General features: G+C 44.8%; 1 protein-coding gene across 2 annotated transcripts in view; it reads left to right on the top strand.

Annotated features, from left to right (window-relative positions):
• MTA2 (metastasis associated 1 family member 2) overlaps positions 1 to 12,937 on the top strand; it is a 386,348-nt gene that overhangs the window by 17,474 nt on the left and 355,937 nt on the right. For both annotated transcript variants that reach the window (XM_078660594.1, XM_078660595.1), the window contains exons 2-3: positions 3,801 to 3,868; positions 5,626 to 5,719. In XM_078660594.1, coding sequence (XP_078516720.1) covers positions 3,801 to 3,868; positions 5,626 to 5,719 — 162 coding nt within the window. The remainder of the gene's footprint in view (positions 1 to 3,800; positions 3,869 to 5,625; positions 5,720 to 12,937) is intronic.

The following is a 12,937-nucleotide window of genomic DNA, read 5'->3' as shown; positions in this document are numbered from 1 at the left end:
TCTCCCTCTGGCGACCACTGCGTATTTGTGCTATTTACCTATTTCTATTGCAAAGTATTGTGTATATCTCCGGGTAGGAGTTATCTGAATGTGTTAGTGAGTATCTTATAATAAATACATATTTTTATAAATATACTGTGTGGTTCTTTTTCAATTACTCTGTACCAATAAGATTATGCTCTGGTAAAACAAGCTGATTTACACTCCTTCTGGACTAAGCCTGAAGGCTGCTTTTCACAGCTACAGATAGCTTTCCAAGGTTCTGGAGGACCACTAAAATCACCGTACGGGTTGTTTGGATTGGTACAGAGTGCCCACTTAAGTGTGCACCACGTACCAAGCCAGCTCCTCACACAGTTTGTTAATCTTGTGGTTGTCGCTCCCATGGAGGCTGGAATATCTGCTTCAGATGCTTGCACTTCAAGAACTACCTTTTTTGTGTTAACCACTCAGTGAGAGTGCATGTGTTTTTAAGCCGTCTCCTTCTCAAATGTTTTCTGTTGCCCAACTGCTTCTCCATATTACTTGAGCTCACGTGTGCTTCTCCCCATTGCTTTCCACCACCTACCCCCTCCATTTTGCTTTAATGCTCCCTGCGCCCTTCTGCTTTTATGTCCCCATCTGTGTTGATTTGGCACCACCAGCCCCACTTCAGCTTTGCCGTTCCCGTCACCTTCCCATGTGTTGTTTCCTCTCCACCACCCGCTTAAAAAAATACACAGCATTTTATTTTTAGTTACTGATCTAAATGTGAGCTGTACCTACAAAAAAAGTGCCTCCGACAAAGGCTTTTGAAATTTTTGTTTTTTACTTTAACCACGCCTCACAGCATAGCCGCAGTGCCCCTTGGCTAAAAAGCCAACAGCCGAACCAGTACATCACAAAAGCGAGACATATTAGCTTTGCCAGTGCTTGTAGTAAACACCATAAGCCAGTTAAATATCAAGTCTCTCCTACATTGAGTCCCTTGTGTCTCTACTCGCATATAGCATCAAAATCCACCAATATGCTGGTAAGACGTAACTGTATTTTAATGGTCTCATCCTCTCCAGGGTTTCAATACTTTAAACACTGTTTGAACCATCTTCACATCTGTCTCTCCAGCACAAAACTGAATCATAACCCCATCAAACAAAATTCTCGTTGTTTTTCCATAAACGACAAGAAACCAGTAGTCCAAACCTGGCTCCATTACATGCACCTGGATGTATTCAATTCATTTATTTTACCAATTGCCAAGTTTCTCGGGTTCACTCTTGACACCAATGTCCCCACTTGAGAAACACATCGACAAGATAACGAAGACAAACTGATGCCAGTTCTCACTCTTGCATCTGCATGGTGGCAATGCCATGGTACACAAATTCTTGAACTCCACTCTACCCAAGATTGGGACCAACATCCATATGTTCAGCTCTGAGTCAACCGTGCTCCAGTTTAGGAAAGAGCTGAAATCCCCCCTCTTAAAAGAACACTACAGCTTGATGCAGTTACAATGCACTTCTGCTTTTAGACATCCGGTATCCCTCCAATCACACATTGACTTTATTTAAGCACTCTACAGAGCTCTACCGATTGTACTGCTAGCTTTGTGCTATATAAATATCACACATGGCTTTTATTTCTTTGCAGTCTGTTTACTGAAGTGTTCCCTTTATTCCTTCCATGATTTCTAAATCGAGTTTTCCTGCTACAGTACAGTTATGTTATGTCTGCTACAAGTGCTTTTAATAGCGCAACTGTCTGTTTCATAGTCTTGAATGAAACCATAGTGTGGTCTCCTCGCTCTCCTCCAGTTTCAGTGCTGCTGAAATAGTTTAATATATCTCTTTATTTGGCATGATTGGTGGGTAAAAGAGTAAATCTAGTGAAATGAAGCGATACTGGCATGGTCTAGGTTTAAGATCTTGAAGTCTGTGTCTGGAAAATACTAGCATATCTCGGTATTTTATTTGAACTTTCACTTTTGCACTCTGTGTTTCTGCTTACTACTGGCATTGTAGAGTGTTCATAAGGGTAAACTGCTTTTCCTTTAGTATTTTGATTGTCCCTGTGGTGCTTATAAAAGTAGGGGGTTGCAACACTGAACGAGATTCCACCTTTAGATTAAAAAGTATACTCTGGAATTCCATGTACTTATTTTACAAACAACCGCTCAGTCCTGCATCCAGCTGCACGCAATTACATACATTGAAAATGTTGGAGAGTAGTGGTTTTCTTTGCTGATTTTAAAGTAGGCAGGAAGGTAAGCACAGAGATCCTCTTCTGGCAGATTTATACCAGAAAATTCATTCTTTGGCTGACAAGCGTTGAAAATGACAGTGTTCAAACACATTGGCAGCGCTCCTGAATCTTACACTAAGGCTACATTTGTCCTATGCATACTGAAAGGCTACATTGGCTAGTAGCGTGTCTTTTTCGAACGTTTTTTGCACAGTTGAAGTTTCTTTGGGATTTATCTGACCCGTGCATGATTTTTCTCTTGAGACAAGCATGACCTCACAGATTTCAAAGAAGCTGGGTTTGGGTCGAGTGGATTCCCGTTTCTAGTTGCAACAGCATGTCTGTTTAGAGACACTGTTGTACCAGACTGCAGTCTTTCCTTTCAACAGTGTTTTGATGTAGGTTTAGTTGCTATACTTGGTTTCCTTATTGCTTACATCCATCCGTCGCAGAGTGACCCAGGAAAGAGATCATTGAGGCCCAGACTCTCAAACATCAAGGAGCTATGGAGAAAGGGCACCTCAGGGGCGACAGATGTATGTGCACTCACACTATTATACTGGACTGAGAAGCACTAAATACAAAGAAGGTTAACTTCAGAAAAACTGATGGGAGACGAGGCAGTGGTCCATAGCTTAGAAAAGTATGGAGACGGGGGAACAATAATCAGGACGCATTGGGTGTCCTGTAAGGCCTGTAGGTGCCAGATACTTTATCATCCAAATAAGACCGATTTGTGTTAATTGAAAGTCAATTGATTACATGTTGTTCTAACCATCTGACATCAATCAGGCCTTCTCGGACCTACATTAAGTGTCCATACTATAGAACTTTGAGCCAGAACAATTCTCCTCAGGCAAGAAACAGAAGAGTTGCAAGCATTGTTGCAGTAAATATCTCACCTGCAGCCATTTTGTTCATGTGGAATGGCACATGATCTGTAAACGCCCCCCCATGACATGACATGACAGTGTTCACTTAGCATGACATAGTTGGAGGACTGTAAGAACTCAAATACCCTGCTTTCCCCATAGAGTATCCAAAAGGGGTATCTCGCACAGTTTAGGTTGGCAGGTTTGCCCATCCACTTAATTCCCGAACCCAAATGAAACCCTATATTCGGGGAAACCCTCATCTCATAAGTCAAGTTGTCTGAGCTTACTTGGGCCAGTGAAAGATGGAATGCCAATTGGTTATCATTGCAATATGTAAAATAAAATATAGCTGTCATAGTTTGTCTAACTTTTCAGTCTCCCGCCCTTCAGTTGGGACGCAGTCTGTTTGACATGCATCTTTATTGTGGTGCCAGGTGAGGCGTATTGTGCATGTCTATTGCACAAATAAATCGTGCTGTCCCATATTTCCCTGACCTTCATGTTATCTTGTGAGGGAATGATTTTACTTTTATTTAAGATTGATTCTACTGTTTGCATATACCTAACTCTGGAGCAGGCCCCAATTCTGATAAATGCAGCTGAGAGAGCCAGAAGACTAGCTCAATGTCCTATTCCTCAAATAGGAATGTTACTGTAATATAAAAATGGTATCGATTTGTGTATGTTTCTTTTTCTTTTCAGATTATGTTTACTTTGAAAACTCCTCCAGTAACCCATACCTCATCCGACGAATCGAGGAACTTAATAAGGTCAGATGTAGCTATAACAATATATTTTCCCTTAAACTTCTTTCTGTGTTGGTAGATTGCTCTGATGTCTCAGTTTTAACCTGTGAGATCTGTGAAGACTAAATGATAATTGTTTGAGGCCTTTACTGCTGGAGCATCGGGACTTGACAGCTCTCCTTGATATCCTTCCCTTGTATTTTTTGAGGAATAGCAAAATTGTCTGACACCTGAGCTTAAACGAATTATTGTTTGAGGATCTATGCTGCATGATCTTTATCTGTTGATAAAATGTTGCCATCTGATGCTTCAGCCTGTAAATTCCTGTATAACCAGAGGAATAACATGTTTGTATGCAGTCAGTGAAAATGGAGCGATAGCTCTGCTATTATGATTCATCATATTGGTGCCGAGGTGTGGGGCTACACGAACTGCACCAACATACAAACTATGGAGAATAGGTTCTGTAGAAAGATCTTGGGGGGGGGGGGGGGGCGGGTGGGTATTTCTGCCCCAACCTTTGTGTGCCATTGAGAATTGAGCCTTAAGTATACAGAGGACTTTATAAAATCTAGACCCGCCCTGTTCTGGCTGAAAATATGGACGAATCCATCTGCGTCATTGACACGTGACATCATTAAGGATTGTCTAAAAAGTGAACGGGCCAGTTAAATACCGTGGCTGGGGGCGGTGGAAAAAAGTCTAGTGAGTGTGGAGCAGGGCCACTTATTTACATGTCCCCACACAATAGACCGCACACACAAGAACTTGGTAAAAAACGCCCTGTATAATCTTTTTAACAACGAAAGGGAGAAGAAAGAGTTCGTAAGACCTGCAAGCTTAAGGTACATAGCCATCCTGGTATCTAACGACAGGCCTTATGATCTACCGCAGAGCTACTTGTGTAGAAAGATGAGCAAATGGAACAGGAGCCTGTTGTTTCGGTTCAGGGACGGGAGCATTACAAATTTATTGTGCTTTCCACGGGGCTAACCCCTTCAGTGCTCATGACAAGGTCAACTCGTCATGGGTTTTACCTGCCCTGTGCTTATGACGAGTTGACCTTGTCATGAACAATGGGAATCCACGATGATCAGCACCCAGCGGGAAAAGCCTTAGCATTGAAGGTGTTTTAATAAAAATGTAGAAAACTTAAACTGTCCCTGTAACCGTGGTGGGAAACAAGGCCTTTTACATTTTCTGTTCTTCTGCGGCTTCTATGAAAAATACACTAAACATCTCTTAATGCCATACCTTCGTAAGATAGCCCAGTTGGATTTTAACCTAGCCTTTGATGATTTACTGAGGCTAGGCACTGACGAGGTGATTTTCAGAGTTAGTTGTTTTCTTAGAAATGCTGTTCGCTCAAGAGTATCACTGAATATGACGTGAAAAGTCTCTGTTTTTATTACTGCTTAGTTTGCACTTTGCTTATTTGCACAAATAGCTGCTTTTGCCTTTTTGCACATATTACTGACACTTTTGCAGTTTTTTATATACCACTGTGAGCCTTAAAATTACCGTTGGACCTTTTTATGCAAATTTTTTATACCTTTTTAACATACGTTATGATGAATTATGTGATTTTATTATTTGTCTTTTTGATTGTGATATTATGTGTTGTGGATGATGTGATTTTATGCACTTTTATGGATGTTTCCACATCCGAATAAAGATCTTTGACTTTGACTTGACTTGATTCATCATATTCTGTTGAGTGTGTAACTTTCTTGTGCTTTTGTGTAAGATTTGATCTGTAACCTGCTTCTTTTCATCCACAGACTGCCAATGGGAATGTGGAGGCAAAAGTTGTGTGCCTCTTCCGGCGGCGTGATATCTCTAGCAGCTTGAACAGCCTAGCAGACAGCAACGCACGTGAGTGGGATCAGCCGGTGCGTGTGGGGGCTGGGTATGTCTGTAAAGCTCCCAGGGAGATGGGTTTTGTCCCTCCCCTCATGTTCAGGGACACATGCGTATCATCATCTGTTTTCTGGGGTTCTATAAGACTCCCTGGGAGAGAGGTATGGGAACATATCTTGTAGAGGGACATGAGTGAGATCTCCTTGTGTGTTTCACTTGCTTCAGGTGACTGCCCGCTCTGACATAGCATTTAAACTCTCAAGTGTATGGTATTTTCTGGTGCGTTGTGTGCTATGTCATTTTTTTCTGTTTGGCGCTCCCGTATAGATGTTTCTCTACCTGTACTGGGGCATATGTCCGCGTGATTTTTGTAAACATTTGTTGGTAAAACTGGAACAGACATGTAACAAGCGTTGGCAAATTGAATCGTTTTCCTATCAACCAAGCCTGTCTGCTTTGTCAGTGTTTTTTTTTATTTTTAAAACTCTAGATGGCTGCTGCAACGGCGGTCTTTGAAGGATTTTTCTTCTGTTTTAAGAAAATTACAAACCGCTACCATGCCTGTGCAGAGACATGGGTTACTGAGTGGCCACCTGTTTTTCCTTTAGTTTTAATGAACTCTTCTATGATCGTGGACCAGCATCTCTGAAGAGTTCTTTAAACAAGCATTTACAATGCAATGGTCTCTGCATTTTTAAAGGTAGAGCTATTGGCATTGCTCATGACATTATTTTTATTTGTTTTTAAAAAAACCCATAAATAAATGGCATTGTCATTTACAATGCCAATAGCAGGGCAGGAGAGCAAGCACAAGCAACGAGGGGGCAGGACAGCAAGCACAAGCAACGAGGGGAGGAGGACAGCAAGCACGAGCAACGAGGGGGGGGCAGGACAGCAAGCACGAGCAACGAGGGGGGGGCAGGACAGCAAGCACAACCAACGAGGGGGAGGCAGGACCGCAAGCACAACCAACGAGGGGGAGGCAGGACAGCAAGCACAACCAGCGAGGGGGAGGCAGGACAGCAAGCACAACCAGCGAGGGGGAGGCAGGACAGCAAGCACAACCAACGAGGGGGAGGCAGGACAGCAAGCACAACCAACGAGGGGGCAGGACAGCAAGCACAACCAACGAGGGGGCAGGACAGCAAGCACAACCAACGAGGGGGGGGGGTTCAGGAGAGCAAGCACAATCAACGGGGGGGGGCAGGACAGCAAGCACAACCAACGAGGGGGCAGGACAGCAAGCACAACCAACGAGGGGGCAGGACAGCAAGCACAACCAACGAGGGGGGGGGGGGGTTCAGGAGAGCAAGCACAATCAACGAGGGGGGGTCAGGAGAGCAAGCACAATCAACGAGGGGGGGTCAGGAGAGCAAGCACAATCAACGAGGGGGGGGGTCAGGAGAGCAAGCACAATCAACGAGGGGGGGTCAGGAGAGCAAGCACAACGAACGAGGGGGCAGGGGAGCAAGCACAGCCTCGGGTTGAGGGGGCGGGGTGGGTTTCCGAGGAGTGCCTCTGTGTTCTTGCCACATCTGGAGGTGGAGGTGTGTAGGCGGGCACTGGTGGGCGCTGCACCCACGGCTGGGCCCCGGGTGGCTGGGGGTAGGGTGCTGTCTGGGGGGGGAGAGGGGGGTGCTCTGCATGGATAGAGGCCTTTGGGTTGTGCAGGGGCCCCTCTGGTGCGGGTGGTGTGCAGCTCGGAAAGAGCGTAAAGAGGCCCTGCTGTGGAGAGACCCGAGGAACTTTGAATTAGATCCTCAAACTGCGCAAGTAGAGTAAACAAGGCGCTCTAAGGGTGTCCGCAGCGCGCCCCACCCCAGGGCCGCTCTCGCACAGAAAGGGAATGCTACAGGTGGGAGTGGGATTAAACGTCCCGAGGCCACGCTTTACAATGTTTGTAAGTGCAATGCAGGCATCTGCCGTGCAGGGCCGGGGGTGACCCCTCAGCCCCATTCTGGCTCGGGCGGAGAGCACGGAGGCCCCTCTGTAAAGGGAGCGGGTGGGAACGGGCCCGTGTTGGCCAGCCATAGGCACGGCTGACAAATAACACTCGGTGGTTTTCTCCAGGGGCTGCTGCAGCGCTTCAAAGATACAAATCTGGGCGAGTTTGTCGAATGCAGGAGATAACAAGAGTTGTTGGTTGATTCAGGTGACGAAAACAAACGTAACATTGCTTTGTGTCTTAATTGCCTCTGCATCGCGTGCAGAAGGGCAGCATCCCCGGGGGCCTTTACTTTCTGAAGTGCTGAGTTTTCAAAAACACTCAGACTGGGGAACAGGCTGAGCCTTTCCAGATAGAAAGGGATGAGGCTAAGATGTTTTCAAGTCCTTGGTAAAGGGGAAAACGAGCTGAGTGCAGAGAAGGGGGAGAGCCGCACCACAGAGCCCCGGCCGGTTGCCAGGCGTGCTCGGCAGCATGACCGCGCCGCATTCAGAGCATGTAATGAAAGCCAGCACCGAACACATTACACAGTGTTTCTGCCGAGAGCCAGCCGGCCCTCGGTGATTGGAATCAATGAAAACACTTTGCGAGGGGCCTGGTAGGGGTGAGAGCGAGGCGCAGCGGACGGACTATTTCCCCATCTCCCTCCCCTGGAGTTAAAACTTTCACGATCACCAGGACAAGCGCCTCTTTCCTCTCCGGAATCGCAAGGACGGGACATTTTGCTATTTTGTGTTTAGCCTGTTCTCGGCCCTCCCCCTACCACGGTCTGAAAGAAAAGGATTGTTTTCAGGCAGAGACATCACACTTTTCCCGGACAAGTGCACTCCCCGCTCCCCTCCTCTTCCAGGACACTCTAATCACTTTCCCCCGAAAAAAACAAGCAACGAGGGGTCGGCACGAGGGAACAGACGCACAATGAGGGGGTGGGGGGCGGAAAGCACGAGGGAACAGACGCACAACAAGGGAACAGACGGCAAAAAACTTACTTGCACAACGCCATGACACCACCATCTTTCGGCGAGGCAGAAAGGCCTCGGAGACAGCATCGTCACTTTGGGATTCGGGGGCTAAGTTTTCGTTCTCTCCTCTTCGCATTGGCTGGAAGGTAAAATTCCAGCCAATGGGAAGAGGAGAGAACGAAAACAAGAAAGAAGAGAAAAAACACCCCCCCCCCCCCCGAATCTGGAAAGGACGGGCTTGAACCGAGTGACGCCCCTCTTCTCCAATGGCTGGCCTCCGTTTAGGAAGCCAGCCAATGGAGAAGAGGGGCGGGTTCAAGCCCCCCTACTAAGAGACATTAATTCTCGGCTGCTCGAGCACTGCTGCGCAGTGCAACGCTAGTCCGAGACCTAAAAACAAAGTATCTTGTTCTTGAGAATAACGAGCTGCCCTGCAGCAGTGTGAAGCTCCTGGATCTTTGCAAAAATAAATTTAACGAGTGTAAAGAAAAAAAGCAGGTAAGCGGAAGGATGGGGAGCAATAAATGGTAAGCCGGAAACCTGAGAGCACTCTGCAGCTGCTGGGCCCTCTCACCAGCAGTATTAAATATGTGAAACCTTATTTAGAAATGAGGCATGGGTGGAGGGGGCTCAGGGAGCAGTGAAGTCGGAGGGAGGCGGTAGGGTTGTGAGTAGTGTTGGAAGGAAAACTATGCACTCCGTTGGATTGCTGAAACAAACAAGCAGTGGCAAAGATGATAGGCCTTGTCTGTGAAATGCTATACCCGACCTTTTGGCCTTACCAGTTGTGTCCAATGCTGAAAACAAGCCAAAATAACAGGTCCAGAAAAAATTAGATGTATAGAAACTATGTTCCCGAGCAGGATAAACGACAATAGTGAGGAAAGCGTTTGAATAAGGAGCAGTAACCTGAAATAGACAAGTTGTCCAATTATAACTAATGAGCTGGTGTAAAATCAACTCTGTATGCTGGATGGCAATAGGCCTACAACAACAGACCGCAAGAATTGTATACATGGGTCAAGAACTAAAAATTACTGGTTGAATGTCACTGCTTCTTAAAGACTTCATTCCTGCTTGGGAACCCAACTTATCAAACAAAACCATTGTATTGACGGGTGGTAAACAACAATGAACCTTTGCAGCACGCTGTTTTAACTGTTATCCCAAAGTAGTTTGTTGCTGTGATTTAATACCAGAATGTTGTATTAATTTCTTTGGTTGAACGGGTCAGAAGTATCTCATTAGCAGTGTATGGCACCATTGGAATAGGATTCTAGCTAAGCTAGGTTTGATTTTCTCTTGCCCTAACCTGTGTTGTAACATTTGGAGGATCTGATAGAGATTTATATATATATTTCAACCTCTAGGAAAACGTACTTGAACTTTCTTGGATGACTGCGCAATTTCCTTTAGAAAATAGTCTTCCTATGAGGCTGTTCTTCGTTGTTCTTCCAACAGGACATTTCCATTATATTCAATCGTCAATTGGCTCTTTCAAATGCAACTTACCTCAATTTCTATTAGTCCTGACAAAATGCATTTCAGCTGTTCTGCCTCAATTTAAATTTGACCTGACCTCCATTACCGACGTGGGTCCTCATGACTTCTTGGACAGTCGTCGCACTGTACCTCTGTTTTCTGCCCTTCCAAATGCTTCTTTTCCAATCCTCTTCTGAAAGGGTAGGTGAAATTAACCAAAACGGTTAGTTATAAGATTGCTGTGGTGAACCTGCTGAGTTGCGTAAATATCGCCCTAGATTAAACAAAACGGGCGCGTGAGGTAAGGTTTAAGAAATGCTTTTAATCTCTTACTGCCATGCTAGGGCTCTAAGATTGAGTCTTCAGGCCATGTGAGATATTGCCTTTTTTGACATGGTTAGCCCCTCACTTTGTGCCTGGAAAATGATGTGGTTTTGATTGTGGTGCACAGGATCCCTGCCAACTAGGTTCCCTGTGCCAATGCGTCTTCCCTAAAGCTGTACCGTGATCGCCAGCTTCAGACCCCTGCATGTCCCTAGTATAGGGAAACTAAATGGATCTCCTAGGGGCCCCACACCAAAGACAAGCCACTGCAGCTTGCATGCCATTCCAACCAACACATCCTATAGTATAGGTAAGTGACCCCTCAAGCAAACCTTAAGGCAGGGTGCACTATATCTTTTGTGTGGGCAGATCTGCATCAGCCAGATCCTCAGATCCTGAAATTAGATTTTGACGACCTGCGAAGAAGAGACGTGCAGCAGCGAAGACTCCAACTGACTTTTCCCCAGCCCTAATGGCCTGTCTGCATTCCTCCCAAGACCCTGCTGAAGAAGAGCGACTTGCCCCGCAGACCAGCAATTTCCAGAACTCCGGGAGTTCGCCCTGCCTTCCAGAAAGACTCCTAATCTTCAGTGGACAGCGGGCCTGTCCAGAAGAAACCATTTGCAAAGAAAAAGAACTCTGCACTGAGGAACTGCAGCCAATGGTTTAAAGAGGGTGATGAAAAAGCAGTGGTTGAAAAGACTGGACCCAATGCCTACTTTGTGTATATTTAAGACAATAAACCTGCACCGTCAAACCACAGGCCTAAAAATATTAAGCTTTGGTTTTGTAGCCCATCGGTTGCTAGCAGGTGCCTATTTGGAAAAAGTATTTTTCTGGAGGATATTTGTGAAAGGCTTCTTTGAAGGTTGGTTCTCTGCATTACCGCGTAATGTCTGCTTTAGACTAATTTACCCAGCAATATCTTAGCTACTCAAAGGGTTTATGAATCAAAGATTGGTCTACAAGCGCTTTATGGTAGTGGGATACTTTGGGACGCCGAGTTTTTATTTTATGATTGTTTAGAAGGTGCGTACTTGCTGCAGATGTTGACTTTACAGGGAAAGGTAAGCTGCAGTTTCTGCATAGAAAGCAGCATGTAAATACGATCAACCCTTGTTTCATTACAGTGAAACTGAAAAGGCCACACTGCAGAAATGCTACTTTTAAAACCACTAATTTTCAAATTGGAACGTTGGGTTGCACAATTCCCCTAATCTATTGGCTCTCATTTCTCTGGACACCTTCAAGTCTGAGCTTGAACCTTCTCTTTCAAAGATATTTATTGTGAGCTCCTATACTATAGCATTGAGGGTTATAAAGCCTTTTGCTCACTATACGATGCCTATATTATAGAGGCTTCCTGTATGGACATTTCAAAGTGCATCACAAAAGAGTTTGCTAAAAAGAATGCTGAAAATGTAATGGTATCTTTTAATAGTCTTAATTCAGTTTTACTGGGGGGGGGGGGGGCTACTGTAATTATGTGTCAGTTCAGGACCCCAATTATGTAAATGCTCCCTGAATTCTGCTGCTTAGAACATTCTAATCACTTGGCATAAGTGAGAGAAGGTACGTCCTGTGGTGTTACCAAGCCATTTCATTATTTCAACATGCTTGCATATTTTATGATGAACGCTTCCCAAAACGCAAAAAAATTATCACTTTTTTAAAAAGGCACTATGCATCAATTGAGCAGATCGCATGTAACCTATTCACTGCCATAAAAAAAATATCAAGCAGTTGTTTTATTCTGAACGTCCTAGCTTTATTGTGTAGCGTACCTCCTGGAGAGGTGTGGGATTTTTGTGTCCATTTTCTTTGGCACATACTTCTAATCTGAGAACAATGCGATATGAACTTGAATTGGCTTCAGTGCTAATATAGAAAAAAACAAGAAAATAATTCAGTCCCTTATTAGACTACTTGTCAATTTCGTTCTTCAGTTATTTGATTTTTCTTGGTATTCGTGCTAAGCTGTTTTTATAAATACATTTTTCAAAAATAGATTGTTCTGGCGCAATCTTTTATCACCGTGTTTCTATGTATCTTTTTATTGTTTTTAATTCAAAACAATAGCAAAATACAGCGCCTTAGCGTCAAGGGTTTGGTTATGTCAGTAGCCACCTAGTACTCACATTATCAAGAATAACAACTTCTGCATCATCCACTCGTATGCAGCAATGTTTGGAAGTGATCCCACCCTGGGCTTCAGATCTTGGGTATTTCTGGTGGCATCCATTTAATTTATAAAGCATGAAGACGGGCTGGAGTTAAGTACGATTAGGAGACAATCTAACAGGCCGCCTCCGTACTAGCCATGTTGTGGGCTTTATGGCGAGTTCTATAGAAAATATCTGCCCATTCTCTAGTGGTGAGATCCCTTCCTATCTCCACCGCCCCTTTGTCTTCACCCCAAGCCCCTCCCTAGATAGAAAGGTGTAGATTTCAGATATAATGCAAGAATCGACCGATTTGAGTAGCAGCCATTTCTCTAATTGAGTTAAAGGGTGTCGACTC

Source organism: Lissotriton helveticus, chromosome 9 (genome assembly GCF_964261635.1).
Source record: "Lissotriton helveticus chromosome 9, aLisHel1.1, whole genome shotgun sequence".
In the NCBI taxonomy this organism is placed as follows: Eukaryota; Metazoa; Chordata; class Amphibia; order Caudata; family Salamandridae; genus Lissotriton; species Lissotriton helveticus.
Note: the sequence above shows the minus strand (reverse complement) of the source record. Positions and strands in the feature narration are given on the sequence as shown.